General features: G+C 38.6%; 1 protein-coding gene across 1 annotated transcript in view; it reads left to right on the top strand.

The window, feature by feature from the left end:
* Positions 1-14,937, top strand: part of ADGRV1 (adhesion G protein-coupled receptor V1) — a 561,037-nt gene that overhangs the window by 260,310 nt on the left and 285,790 nt on the right. The window contains exon 83 of the mRNA XM_016186350.2: positions 13,549-13,649. Within this exon, the coding sequence (XP_016041836.2) occupies positions 13,549-13,649 (101 nt within the window). The remainder of the gene's footprint in view (positions 1-13,548; positions 13,650-14,937) is intronic.

The raw sequence follows: 14,937 nt of genomic DNA on the forward strand, positions 1-14,937 counted from the left end.
AGTCAATAATTTTTTAAATCTCTCTGAGAATACAAATTTGTTTTATCGTTGTCTTTATACATGTGCCTGGTGAAGCTATGTCATAGTTCATCAGCATGAGAAGAAAATAAAACTTTGCTTGTGTTTTATCCATTAGCTCATATAACAGATATTCATGGAGGGCAAGCTTTATACTCAAAATATACTGAAGCATAAGGCATAGTTTGAAATTATACGGTGTGAAATGTACAGTGTGAGATAGATACTAGATAGTAGAGATATATACACATGTATGTGTATATATATTTATATATCAGTAAGGTATATATTTCATAGTGTTAAAATTTAGGGGCAGCATTAATAATTTTTGAGGTTAATTTTTAGTAATTCTTGAGATTATATATAAAGTGTATTTTTTAAAGTGTGTAAATTTTTTTATTATCTTTATTTATTGGATAGAGACAGCCAGAAATGGAGAGGGAAGGGGGAGATAAGGAGGGAGATAGACAGACAGACACCTGCAATACTGCTTTACCACTTACAAAGCTTTCCCCCTACAGGTGGGTTCTTGCATATTGTAACATGTGTACTCAACCAGGTGTGCTACCACCTGGCCTCCCAAAATATATTTTCATTAAAATTTGAAATCTCTACCCCCTCTGGGATGATTTGTATTCTATAGCCCAAGATCTCTGAATATGTTTGATATTTGTGTTAAAAAGTAAATTGCCTTTCACTTTCTATATTGAGGTCCAGTTTCAGGCAGTAAAATAAAAAGTGAATTATAACTTCTGTCAAACTATTTACCTACAACTTAACTTTGAATAACTACAGAGCTACTCTGTTGACTGCATTGATTATATGAGTGAGAAACCAGGAATTACTTAAACCATCTTTCTCATATCCACCCCAATTCATTTTTCAATCATTTTTTCATCTGTTATTAGTGTTTTGTTACAAGATTATAAGACTACAGTGTATAGTTTCATACCACACCGGTCACCAAAGTTCCATATCCACATCTTCCTGCCTAGTGATGATAACTACCTTACAAACAGTTTGCTTGCTTCTGTTTTGTTTGGATTTTTTTTTTTGGAAAGTTCATGTAAATTAGATCTCTAGATTCCACATATGAACAAAACCATTTGGTAGTGGTCTTTCATCTCTTTACTTATTTCAGTAAGCATAATCATCTCTGGTTCTATCCATTTTGCCCCCAAAGGACACAATATCATTTTTTGACCACAGAGTAATATTCCATGGAATATTCTTTTTTTTTAAATTTATTTTTTATTTAAGAAAGGATTAATTAACAAAACCATAGGGTAGGAGGGGTACAGCTCCACACAATTCCCACCACCCAATCTCCATATCCCACCCCCTCCCCTGATAGCTTTCCCATTCTCTAGCCCTCTAGGAGCATGGACCCAGGGTCATTGAGGGTTGCAGAAGGTAGAAGGTCTGGCTTCTGTAATTGCTTCCCCGCTGAACATGGGCGTTCACTGGTCAGTCCATACTCCCAGTCTGCCTCTCTCTTTCCCTAGTAGGGTGTGTCTCTGGGGAAGCTGAGCTCCAGGACACATTGGTGGGGTCTTCAATCCAGGGAAGCCCGGCTAGCATCCTGATGGCATCTGGAACCTGGTGATTGAAAAGAGAGTTAACATACGAAGCCAAACAAATTGTTGAGCAATCATGGACCCAAAGCTTGGAATAGTGGAGAGGAAGTGTTAGGGAGGTACTCACTGCAAACTCTAGTGTACTTCTGCTTTCAGGTATATATTTTGCAGTAGTTTATGGATATGTGTGAACATAAGCTCTCTCTCACAGAAACTGGTGTATATCTAGGTTTTGGGACTTTGTTAGAAAGTGAACTACCTGAGATGAAATTAGAGTGTACTATAAAAGGAAAGGTCTCACCTGAGTAATGAAGCTGAAGGGTTGTCATTCCACATGTGAAGTCTCTGGACACAGTCTGAGGTGAAGCATGTTGATTTGGCAATCGTTGCGTTGGTTAGGCCGTGGAATATTCTTAAGCCAATCATTTGTTGATGGGCATTTCTGTTACTTCCACTCTTTGGCTACTGTGAATAATGCAGCTGTGAACATAGGGGTGCATTTGTCTTCCAATTAATACTTGAGTGTCTAGTGGATGAATGCCCAAAAATGGAATTGCTGGATCATAAGATAATTCTATTTTAATTTGTTAAAGGTCTGTCCATACAGTCTTCCAAAGGGGCTGTGCCAGTTTGTATCTTTTTTTTTTTAATTAGTGATAAGAGGGGTATGATTTCATACAATTCCTACCACCATATCCCCTCCTCTCCATTGGAAGCTTCCCTAGTCATTATCCTATTCATTAGTATCCCTATTCATTATCCTATTATTAAGTTTTCCCTTTTCATTATCCCTCTGGGAGTATGGGGAGCAGAAGGTGGAAGGTCTGACTCCTGTAATTGTTTCTCTGTTGGACATGAGCATTGACAGGTTGATCCATATCCCCAGCCTGTTTTTATTTTTCCTTAGTGGGGTAGGGCTTTGGGTAGGTGGGTCTCCAGGACACACTGGTGAGGTCGTCTGCCCACGAAAGTCAGGTTGGGATCATCGTAGCATGTGCCATTTGGATGAAAAGCATTAAGATATAAAGCAGAACAATTTGTTTAATAATCAGGAACCTAAAGGTAAAAATATAGAAGATGAAATTTCAAGTCTTCAGTTGGAAGGAGTGTGGAAATCTATTTTTGGTATATTCTAATGGGCCCATGACTTTACTAATTTTTGCCTGAGCCTGACAGCTAGCGTGTAGGTGGGCTAGGAGTATTTATTGTCTGGGAAGATGGTGTCAGAGTTGAGGATAGGACTAGAAACTAGATCAGAACATAGAGTAGTTCGTAAATATGGGAAAAGTATGTAAATACCATTAACTATAGATCCCATCTGTCTGATCTAAGGTCCATTACTCTTCGTATTTAGCACAGGAGCCTGTGTAACCTCTTCATCCCTCTCGGTCTGAGCTCACATTCCATGGTTATAGCGAGGAACATTCTAGGCTGCACTCATTTCACGTCCAGTCTTTCTTTCTTTCTTTTTTTTAAAATATGTTTATTTATTCCCTTTTGTTGCCCTTGTTGTTTTTTTATTGTTGTAGTTATTATTGATGTCGTTGTTGTTGGATAGGACAGACAGAAATCGAGAGGAGGGGAAGACAGAGAGGGGGAGAGAAAGACAGACACCTGCAGACCAGCTTCACCACCTGTGAAGGGACTCCCCTGAAGGTGGGGAGCCAGGGGCTTGAACCGGGATCCTTCTGCTGGTCTTTGCGCTTTGCGCCACGTGCGCTTAACCCGCTGCGCTACAGCCCGACTCCCGTCCAGTCTTTCTTGAATGGCAGAGTATACTGACCCAGCCTCCCTTCGGAGAGTGTGGCAGTTTTTTACCACTGTTGTTCTCCACTGAGGGCAAGGTCCCCTGGAGATCCACAGGAGGGTTAATAATGTTGTTCCTGATAAAGATGACAAGAGATGGTTGTGAGAGGGATCTGTTGGAGGTCTAGGTCCATCATATCTACATGGGAATGCTAGGATTCTTTGACTAAGGCCCCAGATGATGGGCTGGCCTGGTAGTGACCAAAGATCCATCATTAAAGTGTGCTGGTCTCTTGCCCTTATCCAGCTTTTGTAGTCTTTACTTTGTCTGGCAGGGTTAGACTTAGAGTGATTGAGGGAAGTGAAATAGGAAGTAGATGAGGAGGGTATCTAGGTCTAAATAGATACTATTTGATTAAGTACTTTATGGTGTCTGTTTTAGGTCATTCTACTTGTTGCACTTATTGAGTCACTAGACTGTTGCTCACTTTTACATTAAGGTATATATTTTTCCCCAACTTGTGGATCTGTGGGCACATGTGCCATATCTCATGGGCCCTGGTCTATATCTAGGTTCTGTAACTTTGTTAGCAAGTGTGCCACCCGAAATGGAATTAAGGAATCCTATGAGCTAGGAAAAGTCTCACCAGAGTAATTGAATTGGAGGGTTGACATCCCATGCCTGGCATCTCTGAACACAGTCTGAAGTGAAACATGTTAAGGTGGTACTGGTTGCATTGATTTGGTTGAGATCAACAGATGCAGTAACAAATGGTATCGATTAAGAGAAGTATGAAGGAAAACCAGCAAAGCCCCAGAAGTTCCAGGAATGAGAGAAATATGGGGTTTATAGATTTATGAAGGTTCCTTAGAACCTATAGATTTATGAAGGTTGTCTTGGAATTTAAGAAGACAATAGATACCTATTATTATAACCAAGTTATTTGGGAACTTGGTTTACCTGAAAATCCCATGGTTAGAATACAAGACCTTACCATGATTTATGCTATTTAATGCTACTTAAAAATAACTATATCTTAGATACTGACAAGGCTGGTTATTTCTGGTATCCTTGGTCTAAGATTATAGGTGATTTAAGATTTCAAGAAGTTATAGAAATGCATTAACAATAAAGCCCAGTCTTAAAATTCAGTCAGGTAACTAATTTGACACCTTGAGTGCTTAGATTGAAGGAATATATACTCAGAACTGAAGTCTGCATTAAAAAGCTTGAGACATTTGATCTATTTTTCCCCTCTCATACTGATTAAATAGTGATTTATAAGACTGTAGGTTAGTAGGTGTGTCTATTAACACGATCTACCACCAAAGGTCTGTGTCCCAACCCCCCCTACAGTGGAGCTGAAACTCTACTTCCCCCTGCCCCCACCCTGAGTTTTTTTACTTTGGTGCAATACTCCAAACACAGTCAAATTCTACTTTGCATTTCTCTGTTCTTTCTCAGTTTCTGTGTAGGAGTGGGATCTTTCATACTCGTCTTTCTCTTTCTGGTTTATCTCTGAGGTGTTTCTTAATGACTTTTGTTCAACTGTAGAAAACTTTACCAGACCAAAATGCCCCTTGCAGAGGAGGAAGTCATAAGAATAGAATCAGTGAGTCAGGCAGTAGCATAGCGGGTTAAGCGCAGGTGGTGCAAAGTGCAAGGACCTGTGTAAAGATCCGGGTTTGAGCCCACAGCTCCCCACTTTCAGGGGAGTCGCTTCACAAGCGGTGAAGCAGGTCTGCAGGTGTCTGTCTTTCTCTCCCCCTCTCTGTCTTCCCCTCCTCTCTCCCTTTCTCTCTGTCCTATCCAACAATGACAACATCAATAACAACAACAATAATAATTACAATAATAAAACAACAAAGGCAACAAAAGGAAGTAAATAAATAAATATTAAAAAGAAGAATAGAATCAATAATGTAGAAAGAGTGACAGCTACAGCTAGCACTAGATGGGAAAAATACTGAATTAAAAAGGCTGTAACTGACTTACTGAGGTGTTGGCAGCTGGTTTTTATTTTGGTGTGTTTTTAGACAACTTAGATACAGTTTGAAGAAAGATCAGAGAGCTGATAAGTATTCTGATTTTAGTGGGAAGATGCAGATTTGCCTTGTGAAGGCAACCTTCAGTGATTTGGTCCTTTTTTACAAAACTAATTTAATTTAATTATTACTATTTTATTTATGTGTTTATGTATTTATTTATTTATTTTTCTGTGTGTGTATCCAGAGTAATCGCTGGGACTCAGTGCTGGTGCTATGAATCCACTGCTGCTGGAGTCCATTTTTTTTTTTTTTTATTGGATAGGACAGAGAGAAATGGAGAGAGGAAAGGAAGGTAGAGAAGGGGAGAGAAAGACAGACACCTGCAGACCTGCTTCACTGCTTGTAAACTGACTCCTCTGCAGGTGGGGAGCTGGGGGCTTGAACTGGGACCCTTGTTCTTTTAACCTGGTGCTCTACTGCCCGACCCCCACCATTAATAATTTGGAAAGAGCATTCCAATCTAATGACATGTCATAGGATAGAAATATTTACTTATTTATATACATATGTAAGTATTGAGAAGGTAGAGGGAGAGAGAGAGAGACACCCGCAGGACTGCTTCACCACTTGCAAAGCTTTCCCTGTTCAGGTGGGGACTGGGGGCTCAAACCTGGGTCTCTTGTGCATTGTAGCATGTGTGTTTAATCAGGTGAGCCACCACCCAGCCCCTGGTTTTTAAAATTCTCTTATCAGAGAATATCAGTGTTATTTTATTTAATTATTTAATTTTTCTTTAATTTCTTTATTGGCGAATTAATGTTTTACATTCAACAGTAAGTACAATAGTTTGTACATGCATAACATTTCCCAGTTTTCCATATAACAATACAACTCCAACTAGGTCCTCTGTCATCCTTTTTGGACCTGTATTCTCCCCACCCACTCACCCCAAAGTTTTTTGTTTTGGTGCAATACACCGATTCCAGTTCAGGTTCTACTTGTGTTTTCTCTTCTGATTTTATTTTCAACTCCTGCATGAGAGTGAGATCATCCCCTACTCATCCTTCTGTTTCTGACTTACTTCACTTAACATGAATTTTTCAAGGTACATCCAAGGTTGGCTGAAAACAGTGAAGTCACCATTTTTAATAGCTGAGCAGTATTCCATTGTGTATATATATCACAACTTGCTCAGCCACGCATCTGTTGTTGGACACCTGGGTTGCTTCCATGTTTTGGCTATTACAAATTGTGCTGCCAAGAACATATGTGTACACAGATCTTTTTGGATGGGTGTGTTGAGTTCCTTAGGATATATCCCGAGGAGAAGAATTACAGGATCATAGGGATCTAGCTTTCCGAGAGTTCTCCAGACTGCTTACCACAGGAGTTGGACTAGTTTACATTCCCACCAGCAGTTCTCCAGCATTTGCTGCTATTACCTTTTCTGATGTATGACATTCTCATAGGAGTGAAGTGGTATCTTGTTGTTGTCTTTATTTACATTTCTCTGACAATCAGAGACGTGGAGCATTTTTTCATGTGTTTCTCGGCCTTGTGGGATCTCTTCTGTGGTGAATATTTTGTCCATGTGCTCTCCCCATTTTTGGATGGGTTTATTTATTTTCTTGTTGTTGATTTTGGCAAGCTCTTTATACATTTTGGTTATTAGCCTCTTGTCTGATGTATGGCATATAGAGATCTTCTCCCATTCTGTGAGGGGTCTCTTGGTTTGGGTAGTGGTTTCTTTTGCTGTGCAGAAGCTTTTTAATTTGATGTAGTCCCATGGGTTAATGCTTGCCTTAGTTTTCTTTGTAATTGTATTCATTTCATTAAAGATGTCTTTAAAATTTATGGGGAGAAGAGTTCTGCCAATATTCTCCTCTAAGTATCTGATAGTTTCTGGTCTAACATCCAAGTCTTTGATCCACTTGGAATTTACTTTTGTATTTGGTGAAAAATAGTGGTTTAATTTTATTCTTCTTCATGTTTCTTTTCTTTTCTTTTTTTTAGTATTTATTTCCTTTTGCTGCCCTTGCTTTATTGTTGTAGTTACTATTATTGTTGTTGCTATTGGTAGTTGTTGTTGGATAGGACAGAGAGAAATGGAGAGAGGAGGGGAAGGCAGATAGGAGGAGAGAAAGATAGAGACCTGCAGACCTGCTTCACCGCCTGTGAAGCCACTCCCCTGCAGGTGGGGAGCCGGGGGCTCGAACCAGGATCCTTCCGCCGGTCCTTGCGCTTTGCACCACATGCGCTTAACCCACTGCGCTACCGCCGGACTCCCTCTTCTTCATGTTTCAACCCATTTTTTCCAGCACCATTTGCTGAAGAGACTCTGCTTTCCCCACTTAATAGACTGGGCCCCTTTGTCAAAGATTAGATGTCCATAGGTGTGGGGGCTTACTTCTGGACTCTCAATTCTATTCCACTGGTCAGTGTGTCTATTCATGTTTCAGTACCAAGAAGTTTTGATGACAATGGCCCTATAAGACAGTTTGAGATCTGGGAGTGTGATGCCTCCAGTTCTGTTCTTTCTTCTTAAGATTGTTTTGGCAATTCTAGGTCTTTTCTGGTTCCAGATAAACATTTGTAGCATTTATTCTATTCTCCTAAAATGTGTTTGGGATGTTGATGGGGATAGCATTAAATTTGTATATGGCTCTGGGTAGTATATTCATTTTGATGATGTTAATTCTTCCAACCCATGAACATGGAATATCTTTCCACTTCTTTGTGTCATTTTCAATTTTCTTGAGTAGTGACTTACAATTTTCAGTATACAAGTCTTTCACTTCTTTGGTGAGGTTTATTCCTAGTTATTTTATTGTTTTTGTTGCTGTAGTAAAAGGAATTGATTTCTGGATTTCAACTTCTTCTATCTTAGTGTTTGCATAGGGGAATGCCACTGACTTTTGAATGTTGATTTTGTAGCCTGACACCTTACTATGATTTCCAAAACTTCTTGCTGGATTCCTTAAGTTTTTCTATGTATATTATCATGTCATCTGCAAATAGGGAGAGTTTGACTTTTCTTCCAATTTGTATGCCTTTAATTCCTTGCCTGATTGCTATGGCAAGAACTTCCAACACTATGTTGAATAGTAGTGGTGATAGTGGGCAGCCCTGTCTAGTACCTGATCTGAGTGGAAATGCTTCCAGTTTTTCACCATTGAGTATGATGTTGGCTGTAGGTTTGCTATATATAGACTCCACTATCTTCAGGAATTTTCCATCTATTCCTATTGCTTGTAGTGTTTTGATCATAAAGGGATGTTGTATTTTGTCAAAGGCTTTCTCTGCATCTGTTGATATGACCATGTGGTTTTTGGTCTTGCTTTTATTGATGTGGTGGATCACATTGATTGATTTACCGTATATTAAACCAACCTTGCATGCCTGGGATAAACCCTACTTGGTCATGATGAACAATCTTATTAATATACTGCTGTATCCCGTTGGCAAGAATTTTGTTCAATATTTTAGCATCTGTGTTGATCAGAGGTATTGGTCTGTAGTTTTCTTTTTCGGTTGTGTCCCTGTCTGCTTTTGGTATCAGAGTGATGTTGGCTTCATAGAAGCTGAAGGGAGTATTCCACTGTCTTCAATCTTCTGAAAGACTTTTAAAAATAGAGGTATTAGTTCTTCTTTGAAGGTTTTATAGAATTCATTTGTAAAACCATCTGGTCCAGGACTTTTATTTTTGGGAAGGTTTTTGATAACTGTTTCAATTTCATTAGCTGTGTTGGACCTGATCATGCTGTCTACTTCCTCTTTACTTAATTTTGGAAGTTCATAGGTAACTAGGAACTTGTCCATTTCTTTCAGATTCTCTAGTTTGGTGGCATATAGGTGTTCATAGAAGTCTTACATGATATGTTGAATTTCTGTGGTGTCTGTTGTGATATCTCCTCTTTCATTTACGATCCAATTTATTTGGTCTTCTCCCTTTTTTGTTTTGTGAGTTTGGCTAAAGGTTTGTCGATTTTGTTCACTCCTTCGAAGAATCAATATTTACTTTCGTTGATCTTTTGTATGGCTTTCTTATTTTCAGTGTTACTGATTTCTGCCCTAACTTTAGTGATTTCTGTCCTTCTGGTTGCTTTAGGGTTCCTTTGTCCTTTTCCTCTAGGTCTTTAAGATGTGCAATCAGGCTGTTTATTTGTGCTTTTTCTTGTTTCCTAATGTGTGTTTGTATGGCTATGAACTTCCCTCTCAGTACTGCCTTAGCTGTGTTCCAAATATTTTGATAGCTTGTGTCTTCATTTTCATTGAATTCTCAAAACATGTTGATTTCTTCCTTTGTTTCCTTTTTGACCCAGTAGTTGTTAAGTAGTGTACTGTTGAGCTTCCACATTTTGGGACTCTTACTAATCTTTTGTTGATTGTTAAGTGTTAGTTTAATTCCACTGTGGTCTGAGAAGATGCTTGGGATGATTTCAATGCTCTTGAATTTGCTGATGCTGTCTTTGTGGCCTAACATATGGTCTATCCTTGAGAATGACCCATGTGGACTTTAGTAAAATGTTTATTCCAGTTTCTTGGTATGAATGACTCTGAAAATGTCCAATAGTTCTAGTTTATCTATCTCCTCATTTAGCTCCCTCATGTCTTTATTGATTTTCTTCCTGAAAGATCTGTCAAGATGAGAGAGTGGGGTGTTGAAGTCCACTACTATGACTGTGTTGTTGTTAATATATTGCTGTAGTTCTTTCATTAGATATTTGATGTATTTAGATGGCTTCTCATAAGGTGCATAGATGTTAATGATTGTTAAGTCCTCTTGATTGACTGATCCACTGAACATTAAGTAGTGCCCATCCCTATCTTTTTAAATTTTGTTTATTTTAAAGTCTATCGTGTCAGATATGAGAATAGCTGTTCCTGCCCTTTTTTGTGGGCCATTGGCATGTATGATAGTTTTCTCTTATTTCACTTTGATCCTGTTTTTGTCTTGTTGTGTTAGGTGGGTTTCCTATAGACAGCATATTGTTAAAGACTTTATAAATATTGAATTTTAATTTCTATTATGGATGCTAAATGCAGTTATTCAGTTTCAGATAATAAATTAAAAATCAATACTTAACTAGATACTTAGTACCTATAAGCACTTGTTTCTTCCTATCTAAGGTATTCAATATCTTTCCCAAGGCTGGTTGAGATTATGGTATTTTATTTATTTTTATTTTATTTTTTATTTACTATGTGTTTGATAGAGATGAGAGAAATCCCGAGGCAAGGGAACATGGAAAGGGTTACGGAAGGGCCAGGTAGCAGTGTACCAGTTAAGCACATACTGTACTAACCACAAGGATACAGCTCCTCACCTCCGGGGGGGGGGGGTCTTCACAAGTGATGAAGCATGTCTGCAGGTGTCTGTCTTTCTCCCTTTCTATCTTCTGTCCTCAGTTTCCTTCTGTCCTGCCCAATGAAATGGAGAAAATAGCCACTAGGAGTGGTGGATTCATATTCTTGGCACTGAGCCCCAGCCATAACCTTGGAGAAAAAAAAAAAAAAAGAAGAGAGAGACACTTGCAACACTACTTCACTACTTGTGAAGCTTTCCCATGCAGAGGTGGCTAAAGTAACTCTACTGCAAGTTTTTAGCACCATTTTTATACATCTAGATAACCATCATATCTTACAGTTAAAGGCTAAGACAATCTAACAATAGCTCATTTTGCTGCCACTAGCTTTAAATCCTGTACTGCCACCAGGTGTTATGCTAACATTTTAATTTGATGCTTATTATGTTTAATTAAATATTCCTGAGCCGTTCAAGCTTCGCTGTACTAAGTTTATGTCATGAAGTGAGAGAATGATGGAGAATTACTGAATTCGGGGGAAAAAGCTATGAATAAGCTTTTGTGAATTAGAACAAACTGTCCACTTATATATAGTTAGTGTTGCCCAACAGTAATCTCTTGTACCACCATTATCTACCACAATAAATTTATAGTGAAACACATATTTGTAATCATGTGCTCTATAATGACTGCAAAACCATGCAGGGCCCTACTTTTAAGTCAGTATATTACACACGCACACGCACATGCACACACACACACACACCCTTAAACTTTAAGCTAGCTCTCTTCATCAGAGCAAACTGAATGTGTTTGGAGCACTAGCCTAATGTTCTTGGTTATAAGGACAGTGGTTATAGATAATTTCCCCTCTCTCTCTCATTTTTTTTTCTTTTGCCTCCAGGGTTATCTCTGGAGCTCGGTGCCTGCACTATGAATCCACTGCTACTGTAGGCCATTTTTTTCTTTTTTAAAAATAGGATAGGAAAGAGAGAACTTGGGTGGGGAGGGGAAAATAGAGAAGGAGAGAGAAAGATAGTCAACTGCTGACCTGTTTCATCACTTGTGAAGCAACCCCCTGCAGGTGAGCCAGGTGCTGTTGGTCATCATTTCTCCTTTGGCTAATTCTGCTTCTGTTTCTACCCATCACACCAGGTTCCCCTGCTCCATTGCTTAATGCTGTGGTCTATTTACATAATCACTGTTTTACCTGAGACCCGACCTGCCTTCAGGGCATTGGTTTAATTCCCACTGGTTAGATCCCCACTGGTTCGCATTCTCTCCTAGTCACATCCTGTTTTCCACCCTACTACTTCCTTCTTGACACGTATAAAAGAATCTTCTTTTCTGATTAAAAACATTGGATTGCATTCCTGCTCCGGGAGTCCCGGAGTCCTCTCTCTCCTGCAACGCTAGCCCAGCACTAGTTCCTGATCCCTATCCCATGCAGCAGCCTAGGCTGGCTCTGGTCAAGTTCTTTCCAACCCAGAGAGCACATGCTCGGGAAGAAGCACCCTCAGGCTCCTGGCATCTGGCACGGTAACAGTGACAAGCAGGATGCTCAAAACGAGTCCTCCCATGGGTCCTTTAACTTTGCACTATGTGCACTTAATCTGGTGCACTACTGACCCCCCTCCCATGTTATAGATAATCTCTAAGTAAAGGCAGGCACAGTTACAATTTCTAGGTTATTGTGAATTTTAGAAACCGCCGAAGGACCTGCACACTTACCCCAGAACATTCTGTGATCATCTTCTTATAAGTGGACCACTCCAAATTTCTTGGCCAAAAGCCTTGACCTACCTTCCATGTTAAAACTTAAACATATTGAAAGCTTTTCAAAAAAGGAATTTTGAGAGGAATTTTTGTACAGAAAATTAGTCATAGAACTTATGTGGGTATTTTTCAAATGTGACAAACTTCTTTAAAAGTTTTTATTTTCCATATATTCTGAGAAGACAGTGAGAAAATGAAATGTTATATGAGTGTAGCAACTCCTGGTTTTCAAACAGGTATTGGTAATCTTAAAAACAAAATACATGCAAGTACATGGTAGAACAGCAATACACATACCAATTGTTACCAGATTCTTTCTGCAGACAAGAATGAAGTAAAACATTTTATTGAAAAAGTACATATAGATGTTTAGACTAATAGTCATCTCATGGGGAAAGAACATATTTCATTTCTGGTTTTGGCACTCAGTAATGTAAGGTTTCTTTTAAAATTCATACTTATAGCTGTTATAATTACATGACAGTTCCATTTATTATTATTATTATTATTATTATTATTATTATTATTATTATTTTACCAGAGCACTGCTCAGCTCTGATTTATGGTGGTGTGGGGGATTGAACCTGGGACTTTGGGACCTCAGCTATGAGAATCTCCTTGTATAACCATTGCACTATCTACCCCCACCCCACAACTATTCCTAGTAAATGAAAAGTGGTAATTTCTGAACCTAAGTTTTAGTAGTATCATTTACAGTTTTATGTCCTAAAAGTCCTATTTACCCCTTTAAGTATCTGTACTTAACCATACCACCTGCTCTCAGAACATTAATTGGAATTTGATTCTTTTCTTAAATAGGAACATTTGTCTAGTGGAAACCTAGAAAACTAAATGCCTAGAGAAGTTATTAATATGCTTAATTTGTGATTTTCTGGGAAGAATATATGTAGATATTTGAAAATTTAAAGTTACCCTTTGGATTTAATTGGCAAGTATAAAGACTTTAAATATCATGCAAAACATAGCAGATTAAAATTACAGTTTAATTATTCTCAGCAATACTGCGCCATGTAGCAGAATCCTATGTGTTTCAACTTTTCTAACGATGTTGGCTATACCATTATGTATCTGTTCACAAATTATAAAACCACACGTGTCCATTTTTGTCCCCACAGGTCTTTGCCTGGCTGTTCTTTCCCACATCTTCTGTGCCACGTCTTCCATGTTGGCAGCTAAACTTTTGACTCACATGATGGCAGCCAGTTTGGGCACACAGGTAGGAGAGCGCTGGTATCTTCAACTTTGATGAAACATTCATGTTTCTTCCTTTACATTCCATGAGCAGAATGCATACATAAAGTTTAACCTAGACTTAGTTGAATGAACTTTTTGTAGGGAATGGATCTGAGGGAAGAAGAGAAGTAAAAAAGTAACGAGGCTGTAAAAAGGGAGAACATAGTCTGTGAACACCTTCTCCAGAGAACAAACTTCATTTCATCATTAGAAGAGAAAAAGTTGCTCCTTGCCATGATGTGTTTAATTATAAGTTAGTGTGTGCTTGATGTATATGTCCATAAAATTGGCCAGTCTTATTTTATCTGCTTGAATAAGATATACTGTGCTGTAGGGATTTTTTTTTTTTATATAGGAGCCTTAAGTTGGTCAAATTTTAAAACATCTGGATAATATATTCTGCCTCACTTTGTTTTATAGAATGCAATTTACTAAAATATTCTTTCTGGAAAATTTAGCAGGTGTCTGTGGCAGAAGAAACAGTGTGAAAAATATTGAGACGTTCATTAACATGCGATTTAAAATGTAGTTTAAGGCGTAGAAGACAAAACAAAAGTTGAAGTTAATGCCTTTTGTTAATGAGATACTCAGACTCTAGAACAGTGGATACTCATATAAACTATATCAAACTATAGTTTGGTATGATAAATGAAGAAATAGACTACTTGCAAACTGTATCACTATAAACAAGACTAAATTTTCTGTGATGTTCTAGGAAGCTTTTATGGAGGAAGTGATATTTGAACTTGGGTTTCAATGAGAGCTTCATATTTGGTCTAAGGGAAAAAGGCACAGAGATATTTATATGAGTGGTAATTACAATCTAAAGATTCAATTCAGATATTAAGAATATCCTACATAATGATATTATTGGTGAACGTTGTGAAATTGTTTCTAAAAATACAATTGCCTCTTCTCTGGTGGGGGGGGCCACCTTTGGAGTACAGAAAATGTTTCTTGGGGGTCAGGTGGTGGTACACTGGGTTAAGGGTACATAGTGAGAGCAAGGACCTACTCAAAGATCCCAGTTTGAGCCCCTGGCTCCCACCTGTGGTTTGTGTGTGTGTGTGTGTGGGTTGCTTTACAAGTGATGAAGCAGGTCTGCAGGTATCTATCTTTCTCTCTCCCTCTCTGTCTCCCCTTCATGTGGAGACAGAGAGCAGTGGATTCATGTGGCAGCACCAAGCCCCAGTGACTAGAGGCAAAATAATAAAAAAAAAGTTTAATTGGGGTGCTAGTTACATGTAGCCAATTTTAGTCAACTTGTGCTA

This window comes from Erinaceus europaeus, chromosome 11 (genome assembly GCF_950295315.1).
Source record: "Erinaceus europaeus chromosome 11, mEriEur2.1, whole genome shotgun sequence".
NCBI lineage: Eukaryota > Metazoa > Chordata > Mammalia > Eulipotyphla > Erinaceidae > Erinaceus > Erinaceus europaeus.